The sequence below is a fragment of the Sus scrofa genome, chromosome 6 (assembly GCF_054392235.1).
Source record: "Sus scrofa isolate SSC_HxYL_T2T_F1_AM1 chromosome 6, Sscrofa_HxYL_maternal_Yorkshire_Landrace_v2.0, whole genome shotgun sequence".
In the NCBI taxonomy this organism is placed as follows: domain Eukaryota; kingdom Metazoa; phylum Chordata; class Mammalia; order Artiodactyla; family Suidae; genus Sus; species Sus scrofa.
In genome coordinates this window covers 54590400-54601538 of record NC_139388.1, presented here as the reverse complement: position 1 = coordinate 54601538, position 11139 = coordinate 54590400, and the positions used below count along the sequence as shown (strand labels likewise).

Here is an 11139-nt window from a genome sequence, read left to right as displayed (position 1 = left end):
GGCCCTGAGACCTTAGGAACCTCGCTCATGACCCCTGGGCCTTTGCGAGCTGTGACGTTTGCTTCCCTCTTAAGGAGACGCTTCTGAATCGTTGCTCCTGGCTGACCTCTGCAGCCAGACCACTGCCTCCTTCCCCTGCCTTGTCAGAACTTGTCACTCCTGCGTCCTGTCCCCTCCCCCTGCTTCCCAGGGGACTGTGGTTGACAGTGGGTGTTCAGCAGAGTAGGGAAGGTGGAGGCAAAAGGCCAGAGAGGGTGTGAGAGGCAGGGCCCAAAGCACAAAATGGCACACGGGCTCAGCCCAAGAGACTTGGAGTTTCTTCCTTCCCATCCCTCAACGCCACCCAGCCTGGGGACACACGGTGCCTGCGTGCCCCCAGCCCCTCACTGCCGAGGCTCAGGGCTGGGGTCCTTGATCAGGTTCACCTAGGAGCTTGCAGTCAGGATCGGGGTTGTCCGGGAAGGCCTGGAGCAGCACGTTCTCAGCATCTCTGACGGCCATGTCTAGGGAGGTGCGGAGCATCCGGTATACGGTGGCGAAGGACAGGCCGCAGGCGGCCAGGGGTCCCAGGATGGGCACATTGAGGAGCTCCTGGCTGAAAGCCGAGGCATCCCCAGAGGCCTGGCCCAGCCGTTCTGCCACCAGCGCCTCCGTGACCTTAGTCTTCGGGTCGTGCAGGGCTTCCAGGATCTTGTGCAGCGGCCGGCCCGTGTGCCCTGCCAACCTGATGAGGGAATGCTGGTCCAGGCCGAGGCTGTGGCGGTAGCCCTCCAAGGAGTGGGTGAGCAGGAACAGGTCGCATGCCACTTCCGGCACGCCTGGCACGGGACTCGGGTTGGCCCCACAGGCCACCGTGGCCACCAGCCAGATGTGCTTCCGCAGCGAGGCCGCCTTCCGCTCCAGTGTGGGCTTGGAGACGTTGGGGAGGGCCATCAGGAATGCGTGCCGCTTGTGGCTCTCTAGGCCCCTCACCATCGCCTCCTCCAGCAGGTCGAAGTCATATTTGCCCAACTCAAACATGGAGAGCAGGAAGACCTTGGGGTCCTTGAGGCCCTCCGCTGCAGGAGACAAGGGCACCTTCAGGGGGTGTCCACGCCCAGCAGGCCCAGCTGTCCTGCCAGCTTCCCCAGGCGCAGGCTGGGTCTGCACAGCACTTGTTTTTAGAGCGTCTGCCCTGGAGGCAGGCTGCCTGCGTTCAGATCCCAGCCTCGCTCCCTACTCCCTGTGTGGCCTCGGGCTGGTTACCAAACCTCTCTGGTTTTACTTACGCGTAAAACAAGGGAATGATTCTACCCACCTCCTAGGGATGTGGTGGTGGTGAACTGAGTTTGTGAAAGTGGTGCCTGGCCTGTGCTGAGCCAAAATGTTAGCTGCCGCCAGCAACAGGTGCCAGCATTTGCCTGGGCGGGTAGTGTTTGCACGGTTCTACCTTTGCAAATACACGAGTCAACACCTACCCTTTTTTGCCCTTAATGCAAGTGACCGTTCTCTGTCACCTGAGACTGCAATGGCAGCTGTAAGCAACCTGCACCCTGAGACCCCGTTCCCTCACCCTGCGTGACGCTGGGCGGGCCCCTCCCGCCAGCCCGGGTCTCGCGGGAAGATGCAGGGGAAGGGGCGGGCCGTCCCTCCAGAATCCAGCTCCCCCCAGAGCCTGCCCCTCACCCTCCAGCCGCTGTACACAGTCGTCGCGGATCTGGCTGAGCACCCTCTCTTCCGAGAAGGAGCTGGGGCGGCGGCTGCGGGAGGCGGCGATGTCCACGTCCACCTTGGAGCGGACGCAGTAGAAACGCTTGCCCTGCTGCAGGATCTCGCGGGCCAGCCGTGCGTGGTTGGCAGTGAAGCTCTCGGACGTGAGGAGGAGGAGGAAGTCGTACCGGTCCAGCAGCACCCGCTGGACATATTTGTCAGCCTGGAAGGCGGGGGCGCCTATGCCCGGCAGGTCCCAGATGATGACATTGGGGTACTTGGGGTGCAGGTACGGCGTGGGGGCCATGGTCATTTCCACCACGCCCGTGCAGGCTGAGGTGGGGTCCTCATCCCCCAGCCCGCGGATGGCATTGACAAAGGTTGACTTGCCTGAGCCCGTCCCCCCGGTGACACCAATGTCCAGCCGGACATTCTCCAAAGAATGAAGTGTGGACTGTAACATGGCAGCTACTGCTGGCAGGTCCCCTGCCTCGAAGGCCTCCTTCAGAGCCCTGGTGTCCCCCAAGAGCTCCAGCATCTTGGACTGGCTGAGGCCTGACGGGAAAGCTTCGCTGGCCATGGGCTGCCTGATCCCTGGTCCTCCGCCTTCAGGACTTGGTGACCCTGAACAGGACAGGCAGGTAAGGGAGTATTTTCCCTCCGAGCAGCACCCTCTTCCTTACATCCCTCCTCTTGCCCGAAGGATGTGAGACACCAGCAGGAAGAGCACTGAGAATGTCATACGATGCCACCCACCCCACCCCCACCGGCGCCCTGAGCGCCATTTTTGTTTCTTTTTAGGGCCACACCCGAGACATATGGAAGTTTCTAGGCTGGGGTTGAATCAGAGCTGCAGCTGCCGGCCTATGCCAGAGCCACAGCCACGCCAGATCCAAGCCACATCTGCAACCCACTCCATAGCTCAAAACAACGCCAGATCCTTAACCCACTGAGAGGGGCCAGGGATGGGATCCGCATCCTCATGGATACGAGTCGGGTTTGTAACAGGGACTCCCTAAGTGCTTTATTTTTGTTAACATGTATTCATCACGGCCAGCTTCTCCTGCAGCATCTCATCCAGTCCTCTTCACAGCTGGAAAAGGAGATCCTTCCCACCCACATTGGGCACCGAGACCATAAGTCACTTGCCCCAGGCCTCCAGCTCGTGCATGGGGATGTTGGGAATAGGACCGAGGTCTTCCGAGCCTAGAATTTGAAGTTTTAGTATTTAGGAAGCATTTACCATGTCCTGGGCACTAGGATGAATCATAAAGGGTGGTGACTAAGAGCTGGAACCCTCATCATTGCTGGTAATCATAACGTTGATTTGACGCGGACTCCGGGCCAGCCCCTGCTCTAACCACCTACACAACTCCACCAAGGCCCCGTTTACAGACCAGAAACCTCAAGCTCAGGGAGGTAAAAGTCACTTGCTAAATGTCCTAACAGCCTGACCAGAGCCAGGATATCTGCCAGCTCCCTCTGATCCTTTTGCCGCATACCAGGCCCCTCAGTCCTTTCCCAATTGAGCCCCTGCCTATGAGCCAAGACTTCCTTTGGGTGCAACAGTTCTCCTGTACCAGCAGGAGACCCGGTGGGTCTGGCGCATTCCAGGAATTTTTTTTTTTTTTTTTTTTTTTTTGCTTTTTGGGCCTGCACCCGTGGCATATGGAGGTTCTCAGGCCAGGGGTTGAACCGGAGCTACAGCTGCCGGCCTATGCCACAGCCACAGCAACTCAGGATCTGAGCCCCATCTATGACCTACACCACAGCTCACAGCAACGCCAGATCCTTAACCCACTGAGCAAGACCAGGGATCAAACCCCCAACCTCATGGTTCCTAGTCAGATTCGTTTCCACTGAGCCACGATGGGAACTCCCTGGTGCATTTGTGGAAATATTGCTCACCCTTGCTGCATAGCTCTTGAGTACCCTTGTCTGCTGGGGAACTCACACAAGCCAGCCCCTTCCCACCTCTGGGCTTCGGAGTCCTGGCGGTAGAATGGACGAGGCAGCCGCACCTACATCCTGGTGCTGCACGACTGCATCTAGTAGTGCACTACTATCCTGGTGTCGTGGGGTTGCATGACACGGGGCAAGTCCTATCCCCCCTGGAGCCTTTATTTCCCCCTGTGACAGGTGGGGGCATCGGTTTCCTCACCGGGGGGGAGTGAACGGTGACTCCTCAGAGTCCTCCCAGCTCTGCTGTTTGAGGAAGACTCAGGGTCTTACTGCAGATGAAGCTCAGGCAGAGGCCAGCTTGGGAAGGGCTTGGGACATCTGGCTGAGCTTGACCTTTCTCTGCGAGTAGCCACGAAAGGCTTCTGAGCAGGGAAGGGAGGGGTTGGAGGCAGACGTTCAAAAGAGCCCTCCGTGGCCTTCCGGTGTATGAGATTGGAGCCTGGGAGACAAGGCAAGGGGCTGGGGCAAGACCCAGGTGAGAGGGCAAAGCCCGAGCTGGAGCAGGGGCTGGAGGACGTGACAGGGGACAGGGAAGGGAGAGACGGAGGCAGAAGGGACAGGAGGAGGCCACCAGATGGAAGCAGGAGATACAAGTAACCCAGGCTCTCTTTTTTTCTCCCCTTTTGGCCACATCTGGGCCAGGGATCGAATCCAAGCTGCAGTTGCCAGATTTTTTAAAATATTTTTTGGGGGGGACTCACACCTGCGGCATATGGAGGTTCCCAGGCTAAGGATTGAATTGGAGCTGTAGCCACTAGCCTACGCCACAGCCACAGCAATGCCAGATCTGAGCCGTGTCTGCAACCTACACCACAGCTCACAGTAACACGCAATTCTTAATCCACTGATCGAGGCCAGGGATTGAACCTGCGTCCTCATGGATGCTAGTCAGATTTGTTTCCCCTGAGCCAGGAAGGAACTCAGTTGCCAGATCATTAGGTTGTCTCTCTAACCTTAGGCCCAGTGTGGTGAGGGCATGCCTGACCGTTCCAGCCCAGCCACTCAGGGCCATTGAGTCCTGTGCTTAGGAGGAGGTCTGAGGGTCCACAGGTGTAGGGATGTGGGCTTTCTTGAGAATGGATTTGGAAGGGGCCGCCTTTCTTGTGCATCTGGGGGTCTGGAATATCCTATGATCCCCCCACCCCCTTTGGTGCAGGAGGGTCCATGTGAACCCCAGAGTCAACAGGAGACTTTCTGGGAAGACAGGAATCCTTTTTTTACCAACCACAGAGCTCTTCAGCAAAGAGCATCAGCACCCCGTTTAATCCTCCAGGCAAAAGTGGACCCCCTTAGTCTGTTTCCTAGGGGTAATTTGAGGCCCCCTGATGAGGCTAGAAGTATCACCAGGGCTCAGAACACCCTTAGGGAGTATTGGTGAGGCCACCTCCATGGCACTGGAGCCACCTTGTGAATTCCTGGAACCTCACCTTCTCTGCACTTAAATCCTTCCCTTCCCTGACCCTCATCCATGTCCGAAGCAGCACCCAGGTCAACCTGTCCTGTCCGAGCCCCCCGTCTGGTGGATCTTTAATTTTTAAACATGACCCACCCTTGACTCAGCATGTGCTTGAACAGATGAGTATGTCAGATTCACTTTTGCCTCTGGCTGAAGAGCCAAGCATTCAGCGAAAGGCTGTGCCAAGGAGCTGGGTTCCCAGGGACCCCAGGAACACCTGGGCCAGACTAATTCGCTCATTCAATGTGTTGAACACCATCTGCCATCCAAAGCCTCGTGCAGCTTCAGAAACTCCAATAGGCGCAGACAGACAGACACACACACACACACACACACACACACACACACACACCCAGAAGCCCAGTCGCAACCAACCACCCTGGATCTCAGACCCACAGCATCTCCCAGATCTTTCTGATCACAGACACCAGCAAGCGCATCACCACATACATCCACATGCAGACAGCACACCAGCTTTCTCAAACGGGACTCGTTCTAGATGGCCCACTGTTGTGGCCACCTCCTCTTCCCTTGGAGGCTCCTAGAAGCACCCACTGGTCCTCTCACCACCTCCGCTCTCGTTCTGCCTTCCCCAGGCTCTACACAGAGGCCAACCCAGTGGCCACCTGGCCTCCCCTCTCCCTGCCACCCACCCTCACCATCACTCACAGGCAGTAAGGCTGGCCCAGGATGTCTGGTCTCCCCCACATTTGTGTAACCCAGTTGCTAAGCACCATTGTGCCCATCCCTGGGCACCGATTGGTTGCCCCTCCCCCACCAGAGTAGGCCCCTGGGACACTGGGGTTCTCAGAAAGGGACATAAGATTGCAGGCCCCAGTGCCCCCTCAGCCACCGACCAAGGTGGATCCAGGGTGGGCTGACCTGTCACCCCACAAATCCCTCTTGGTCACTTGGGGGATCAAAGAGCCCTGGACCCCCATCCTCACCTTGAACCTCTCCCTCGCAAGGTCAATTCCTATCCCAGGTCAGGATATCCCTCTTGGACTTGGGCCCACCTGCAATCCCCCGCCCCCATCCCTGCCCCAGCCCCTCCACACCCCGCCCCTCAGCAACTGCAGCTCTCATTTTCACCACATTGGCCTTTTGGGTTCGGCTGGTTTTGTTAAGGCTTGGTTTGTGGATGAGGCAGGGGGGTGGGGGCTGTGCTTTTCATTTGTCTTCCGACAAGTCGCGCTTCTTCCAGCTGTCCAGAATGTACTTGAGGAGGAGGCCGAGCTTCCGGCGGGCTGAGAGCGGGGCCTCCTCGCAGCTCCCCTCCCTGGATCCCCGCTTTTCCACACCATTGTCACCAGCGGCCTCCAGGCTGACGGGGGGCTGTGGCTCGTCCTCTTCCAGGGCCTTGATGCGGACCCGCTGGGCGTCCTCCGCCATCTCGTTGAGGCAGCCCTGGAGCATGGTGTAGACGGTGCCGAAGCTGATGCCACCGGCCACCAGCGTTCCAAACACGGGGATGCCCTTCTCAAAGGCCCGGGCCACGCGCATGGCACCGTCGGACGACTGCGAGTAGAGCCGCAGGACCGTCTCCGGCGAGACCTCGTTGGCCAGCGGGGAGCGGATAACCGAGCGCAGGTCGCCTGCCTGTTTGCCCACCTGCTCGGCCAGCTTGGCCAGCGAGTCATCGTCCAGGCCAAAGCTACGGTGGTAGCCGCGCAGCGAGCGGATGAGCAGGGCGTCGTCGTAGGCGGCCGCCAGCCCCGGCACGGGCAGGGCCTGGATGACGCCTGATACCAAGGCCGTCTTGAGCACCTGCTCCTGGAGCATGTCCTTCTTCTTCTGCAGGGCCTCCAGCGAGATGTCGGGCAACGACAGCAGGCCGGCGTGGCGCCAGTGCGCGGGCAGGTCGTGCTCCCAGGTGGACACGAGCAGTGGAAAGTCGTAGCGCGCGGGCGAGAGGTTGGACACAAGGAAGATGCGCGGGTCGCTCACGCCGGCCGCGCGCAGCCGCTCGGCGCAGTGTTCGCGGATCTCCTGCAGGACCGCCGCCTCGCTGAAGCCCGAGGGCCGCTGGGTGCGCGAGGCCGCCAGGTCCTCGTCCACCTTGGTGCGCACAAAGTAGAACTTCTTGCCCTGGCGCAGGATCTCGGAGGCCAGGCGGGTCTCCACGGCGCCGCAGCGGCGCGGGGACACCAGCAGGAAGAAGTCGTAGCGGCCGAAGTCCACCTGCTTCAGGTACTTGTCGGCCGAGCAGCCCGGAGAGCCGGCCCCCGGCAGGTCCCACAGGGTCACGTCTGGAAGCTGCGGGTGCGGGTAGGGCGAGGGCTGCATGGTGGTCTCCACGACGCCGGTGAGCGCCGCGCCGGGGTCCTCGGCGCCCAGGCCGCGGAGGGCGTTGATGAGCGACGACTTGCCGGCGCCCGACTCGCCGGTGACGCCCACCTCCAGCCGACCGCCCTCCGAGGAGGCCAGCAGCTGCTTGAGGCGGGAGGCGGCCTGCGGGATGTCACCCGACTCGAAGGCGGTGCGCAGGGCCTCCAGCTCTTCCTTGGCCATGAGGATGGTGGTCTCCTCCTCCCCGGGCACCGCGGGCAACTTCGAAGTAGCCATGGTGACCGGCGGTTCAGAGGGCGCGGGAGGGGGGCTGGGAGGGTGTCACGGACCGACGCGTGATCCTCGGCGTCTGCAGAGAGCGGGGAGAAGGAAGCCGTTCACGCCTCCGGGGCCTTGGCGTGGGGCAGGGAGAGAGACTCACTAAGCACGTCCCCGTGGAACCGCACAGCCCTCTTCCTTCTCAAAAACCCGGGGACCGCTTGGGACACCGAGTAGGGGGCCTTGGAGTCTGGTAGGCCCGGGGTCCCATCCCATCGAGGCTACCGACTCGACGTGGGACCTGGGGCAAAACGCGGCACCTCTCTGAGCCTGTTTGCTTCCAGGCTTAATGGATGTAACAACCGACCAGCCTCTGGAGGTGATGAGGACTCTTCGGAATAAGCTAGGAACTCAGACATTTCGTAGGCAGCTTGGAAACCCATTCGGTCCCACGGACCTCCAGGCTTAAAAGCCCAGCTCTTAGCTTATTGCTGTGGTGACCATGACTAAACGTCCTGCGTTTTCATCTTGCACTGAGCCCCAAAGCAGCCAGGCCTGTGCCGAAAAGGGCTTCAGCTCAGCTCCTGGGCTCAGGCATAGAGAGCAGCTGCTCTCCCACTGCTGCTGTGATGGGAGCAGCATGAAGGGATGGCCAAGGGCACCCGGACCTGGATCCACACTGCCGGGGATGCCATCAGGCCCTGCCATGTACCGGCTGAGACGCTCAGGGCAAATTCCTTACCTCTGCCTCACCTTCCTCATCTGGAAGACGAGGATCCTAATGCTCATAATAGCAAACTAAGGGCTGTTGAGAATGAAACGAGTTAACATGTCTAAAGCACTTAAAATAGGGCTCGAGAAGTTCCCATCACGGTTCAGAGGAAACAAATCTGACTAGCGTCCACAAGGACACAGGTTCGATCCCTTGACCTTAAGGCTCCTGCACTACCATGAGCTCTGGTGTAGGTTGCAGTCTCAGCTCGGATCTGGCGTTACTATGGCTGTGGTGTAGGCCAGTGGCTATAGTTCCAATTTGACTCCTAGCCTGGGAACCCCCATATGCCACAGGTTTTGCCCTAAAAAGACAAAAAAAAAAAAAATTGGGCTCAACTCAGAGCAGGGGATCTGTGTCATCAGCATCATGGTCACTAGTATCATGATTCCTATTCCTCGCTGTGTGACGTCCCTGCCCTCTCTGAGCCTCAGCTGCAGCTTTAGCACCAGGGAAGGGAACCTTGCCCACCTCTCAGGGCTGCTGTGACCATCGTGAGCACCATCGTCTGTCTGACCCTGGACCACCTCTGGAGACAGTCTTGGGTTCAGCCTGGCCTCATTAGACACCCAGCCCTGCTTGGCAGGCCTTGCTAGGCCAGGTCCCCGGGGCCCGGGGAGATGGTCTCTCCTGGGATCCCGTCCTCCTCACCTTGCAGCTTCCCTGGCCCTCCCTCTTCCCGGTCACCCTCTCCTTGTCCATCGCCTTTAAAATACACGCCCTCCTTGTCTGAGATACTTCAGAGAACCCTGGGAGAGACGCTCAGGTCAGGGATCACTGTCCCCATCAGATGGAGACGGACTGAGCCTCAGACTAGACAAGCGATGTCCCTGCTCAGAGGCACAGCCAGGACTCAAACCAGGGTCCCTCCAAAGAGCTGCTCTCCCTTCAAACACGTGTCCTTGCCTCCCCTCTTCTCTCCTTGGCTGTCCCCTTCCTACCTCATCTCCATCCCCTGCAGAAGATTGCCCTTATTCCATTGTTCCCACCAGGTCTGATCTCCCCCCCACCTCCGCACCCCCAGGGCTACCCCAGTCCCTCCTGCACCTTGTCCCCTGCTGACCCACAGGGCCCAGCTAGAGAGCCCTGCCCTCGGGGAACTCACCTGCCCTGCAGGCTCTCCCTCTCCCCTCTCACTCTCCCTGCTGGTGGGGCCTCCTCCCCTGTTAGCACAAGGTCAGGGCCCCCCGTTGCTAGGACCCATTATAATGGCAAGCCACAGCTTATTGGTCAGCCAGCCCTAGCGCAATAATGTAAGAGTGATGTCAGGGGGGCGGGGTCCCACGTGGGACTGGGACCCCGCCCCCCAACTGCTCACCGGCCACCACTCACCCACACACAGGGACCCAGGGAGAACTTTCTGACACCAACTTTTTCCAACCCTGACTGTGGTCTCCATCATCCCCGGACAAAGTCCCAGCTCTGCAGCCGGGCATCTGAGGGTCTGGCCCGATCACCACTCCACTGTCTATTTCTCCTCCATCTCAGGACTCCGTCTCCCAAACAAGTGGTTCGCGTTCCCTTCTCTGCACTGCCTACGCACTTACCCACCAGACAAGGGGTTGCACATGCGCTGAGGGTGGCTGCTGAGCTCAACCAGCGCTGGCTGGGATGGGAAGAAATGCTGGCCAGGACTCTCGGCCTCTAGTGGTAGCCAGGCAGTGCCACATCCCAATTCAGGATCTGGTTGCCAGGCTCCCTGCCCCCTGGAATTTTAACATCCTCTACCCACCCCTGAGCCCATCCTTCAAATCCCAGCTCAGGGAGTTCCCATTGTGGCTCCGTGTGTTAAGACTCTGATTAGTGTCCATGAGGATGCAGGTTCAATCCCTGGCCTCACTCAGTGAGTTAAGGATCCTGCTTGGTGCAAGTTGCGGTGTAGTTTGCAGATGCGGCTCGGATCCTGCCTTGCTGTGGCTGTGACATATGCAGGCTGGTAACTGCAGCTCGGATTTGACCCCTAACCTGGGAACTTTCATATGCTGCAGGTGTGGCCCTAAAAAAGAAAAAAAGAATGTTCCTGACGATCCGAAACTCAGTCATGGAAAGGTGCTGCCAGAAAACAGCTGGGGAGGAGGTGGAGGCCCAGAAAGGTAAGAGACAGCTCAAGGCCGCACTGAGAATGGAGGAAGGGTAGTCTGCTGACGAGTCTAAGTTATCTTAAACCACAGGCAAGACCACGCAGACTCATACATCCTTCTTGACACTAACACAGAGACCAAGAGATTTAAAAATATTCTCAGACATTCCCAGACAGCAAACACACAGACCAGGGTTCCTCCCCCAAATCCACAGACACACACCCCTGGCCCAGGAGGGAAAGGAAAGACACAGACCCTCAAAGAGAGTCATTGCAGAACAGCCAGACGCAGGCAAACATACAGATACGACAGCCTCGAAAACAACACACTTTCAGGTACACACAGACTGGATCCTCTGAAACCACTGCATCCCTTCACTCTGCTCCAGCTCCCGAACCCCTGTACCCAGCCATGAGCTGGCAGGGGTCCCCACAATTGCCTCAGGCCAGACTCTGCCCTTGGGGCCTCCAGGTCAGAGGAAAGGGGGATGGTCACAGCCCAGGGTGACTGTGGGCCAAGCCAGCTGCAGGGCACCTGCACAGATGCAGTCAATGCAGGCTGCCACGCTGCCAGGCATGCTTCCCCCAGCTCCTGAGAGCACCAGTCAGAGAGAGGCTGCACCAGTGCCTGCC

General features: G+C 59.1%; 2 protein-coding genes across 3 annotated transcripts; both read right to left on the bottom strand.

Moving 5' to 3' along the window:
- Positions 1 to 295: 295 nt before the first annotated feature.
- On the bottom strand, positions 296 to 5822 carry LOC100523557 (interferon-inducible GTPase 5-like). Its single transcript, XM_021094486.2, has 3 exons — positions 5777 to 5822; positions 1666 to 2313; positions 296 to 1058 (listed from the first exon to the last, which is right to left on the bottom strand). Exons 2-3 carry the CDS (start codon positions 2267 to 2269, stop codon positions 397 to 399), a joined length of 1266 nt encoding a protein of 421 aa, XP_020950145.2. The 5' UTR covers positions 2270 to 2313; positions 5777 to 5822; the 3' UTR covers positions 296 to 396.
- Positions 5823 to 6209: 387 nt separating this feature from the next.
- IRGC (immunity related GTPase cinema) lies at positions 6210 to 9687 on the bottom strand. Of its 2 annotated transcripts, none has more exons than XM_084958168.1 (2): positions 9532 to 9687; positions 6210 to 7788 (listed from the first exon to the last, which is right to left on the bottom strand). In XM_084958168.1, the coding sequence occupies exon 2, from the start codon at positions 7670 to 7672 to the stop codon at positions 6278 to 6280; it is 1395 nt and encodes a 464-aa protein (XP_084814294.1). In that variant the 5' UTR covers positions 7673 to 7788; positions 9532 to 9687; the 3' UTR covers positions 6210 to 6277.
- Positions 9688 to 11139: the final 1452 nt, after the last annotated feature.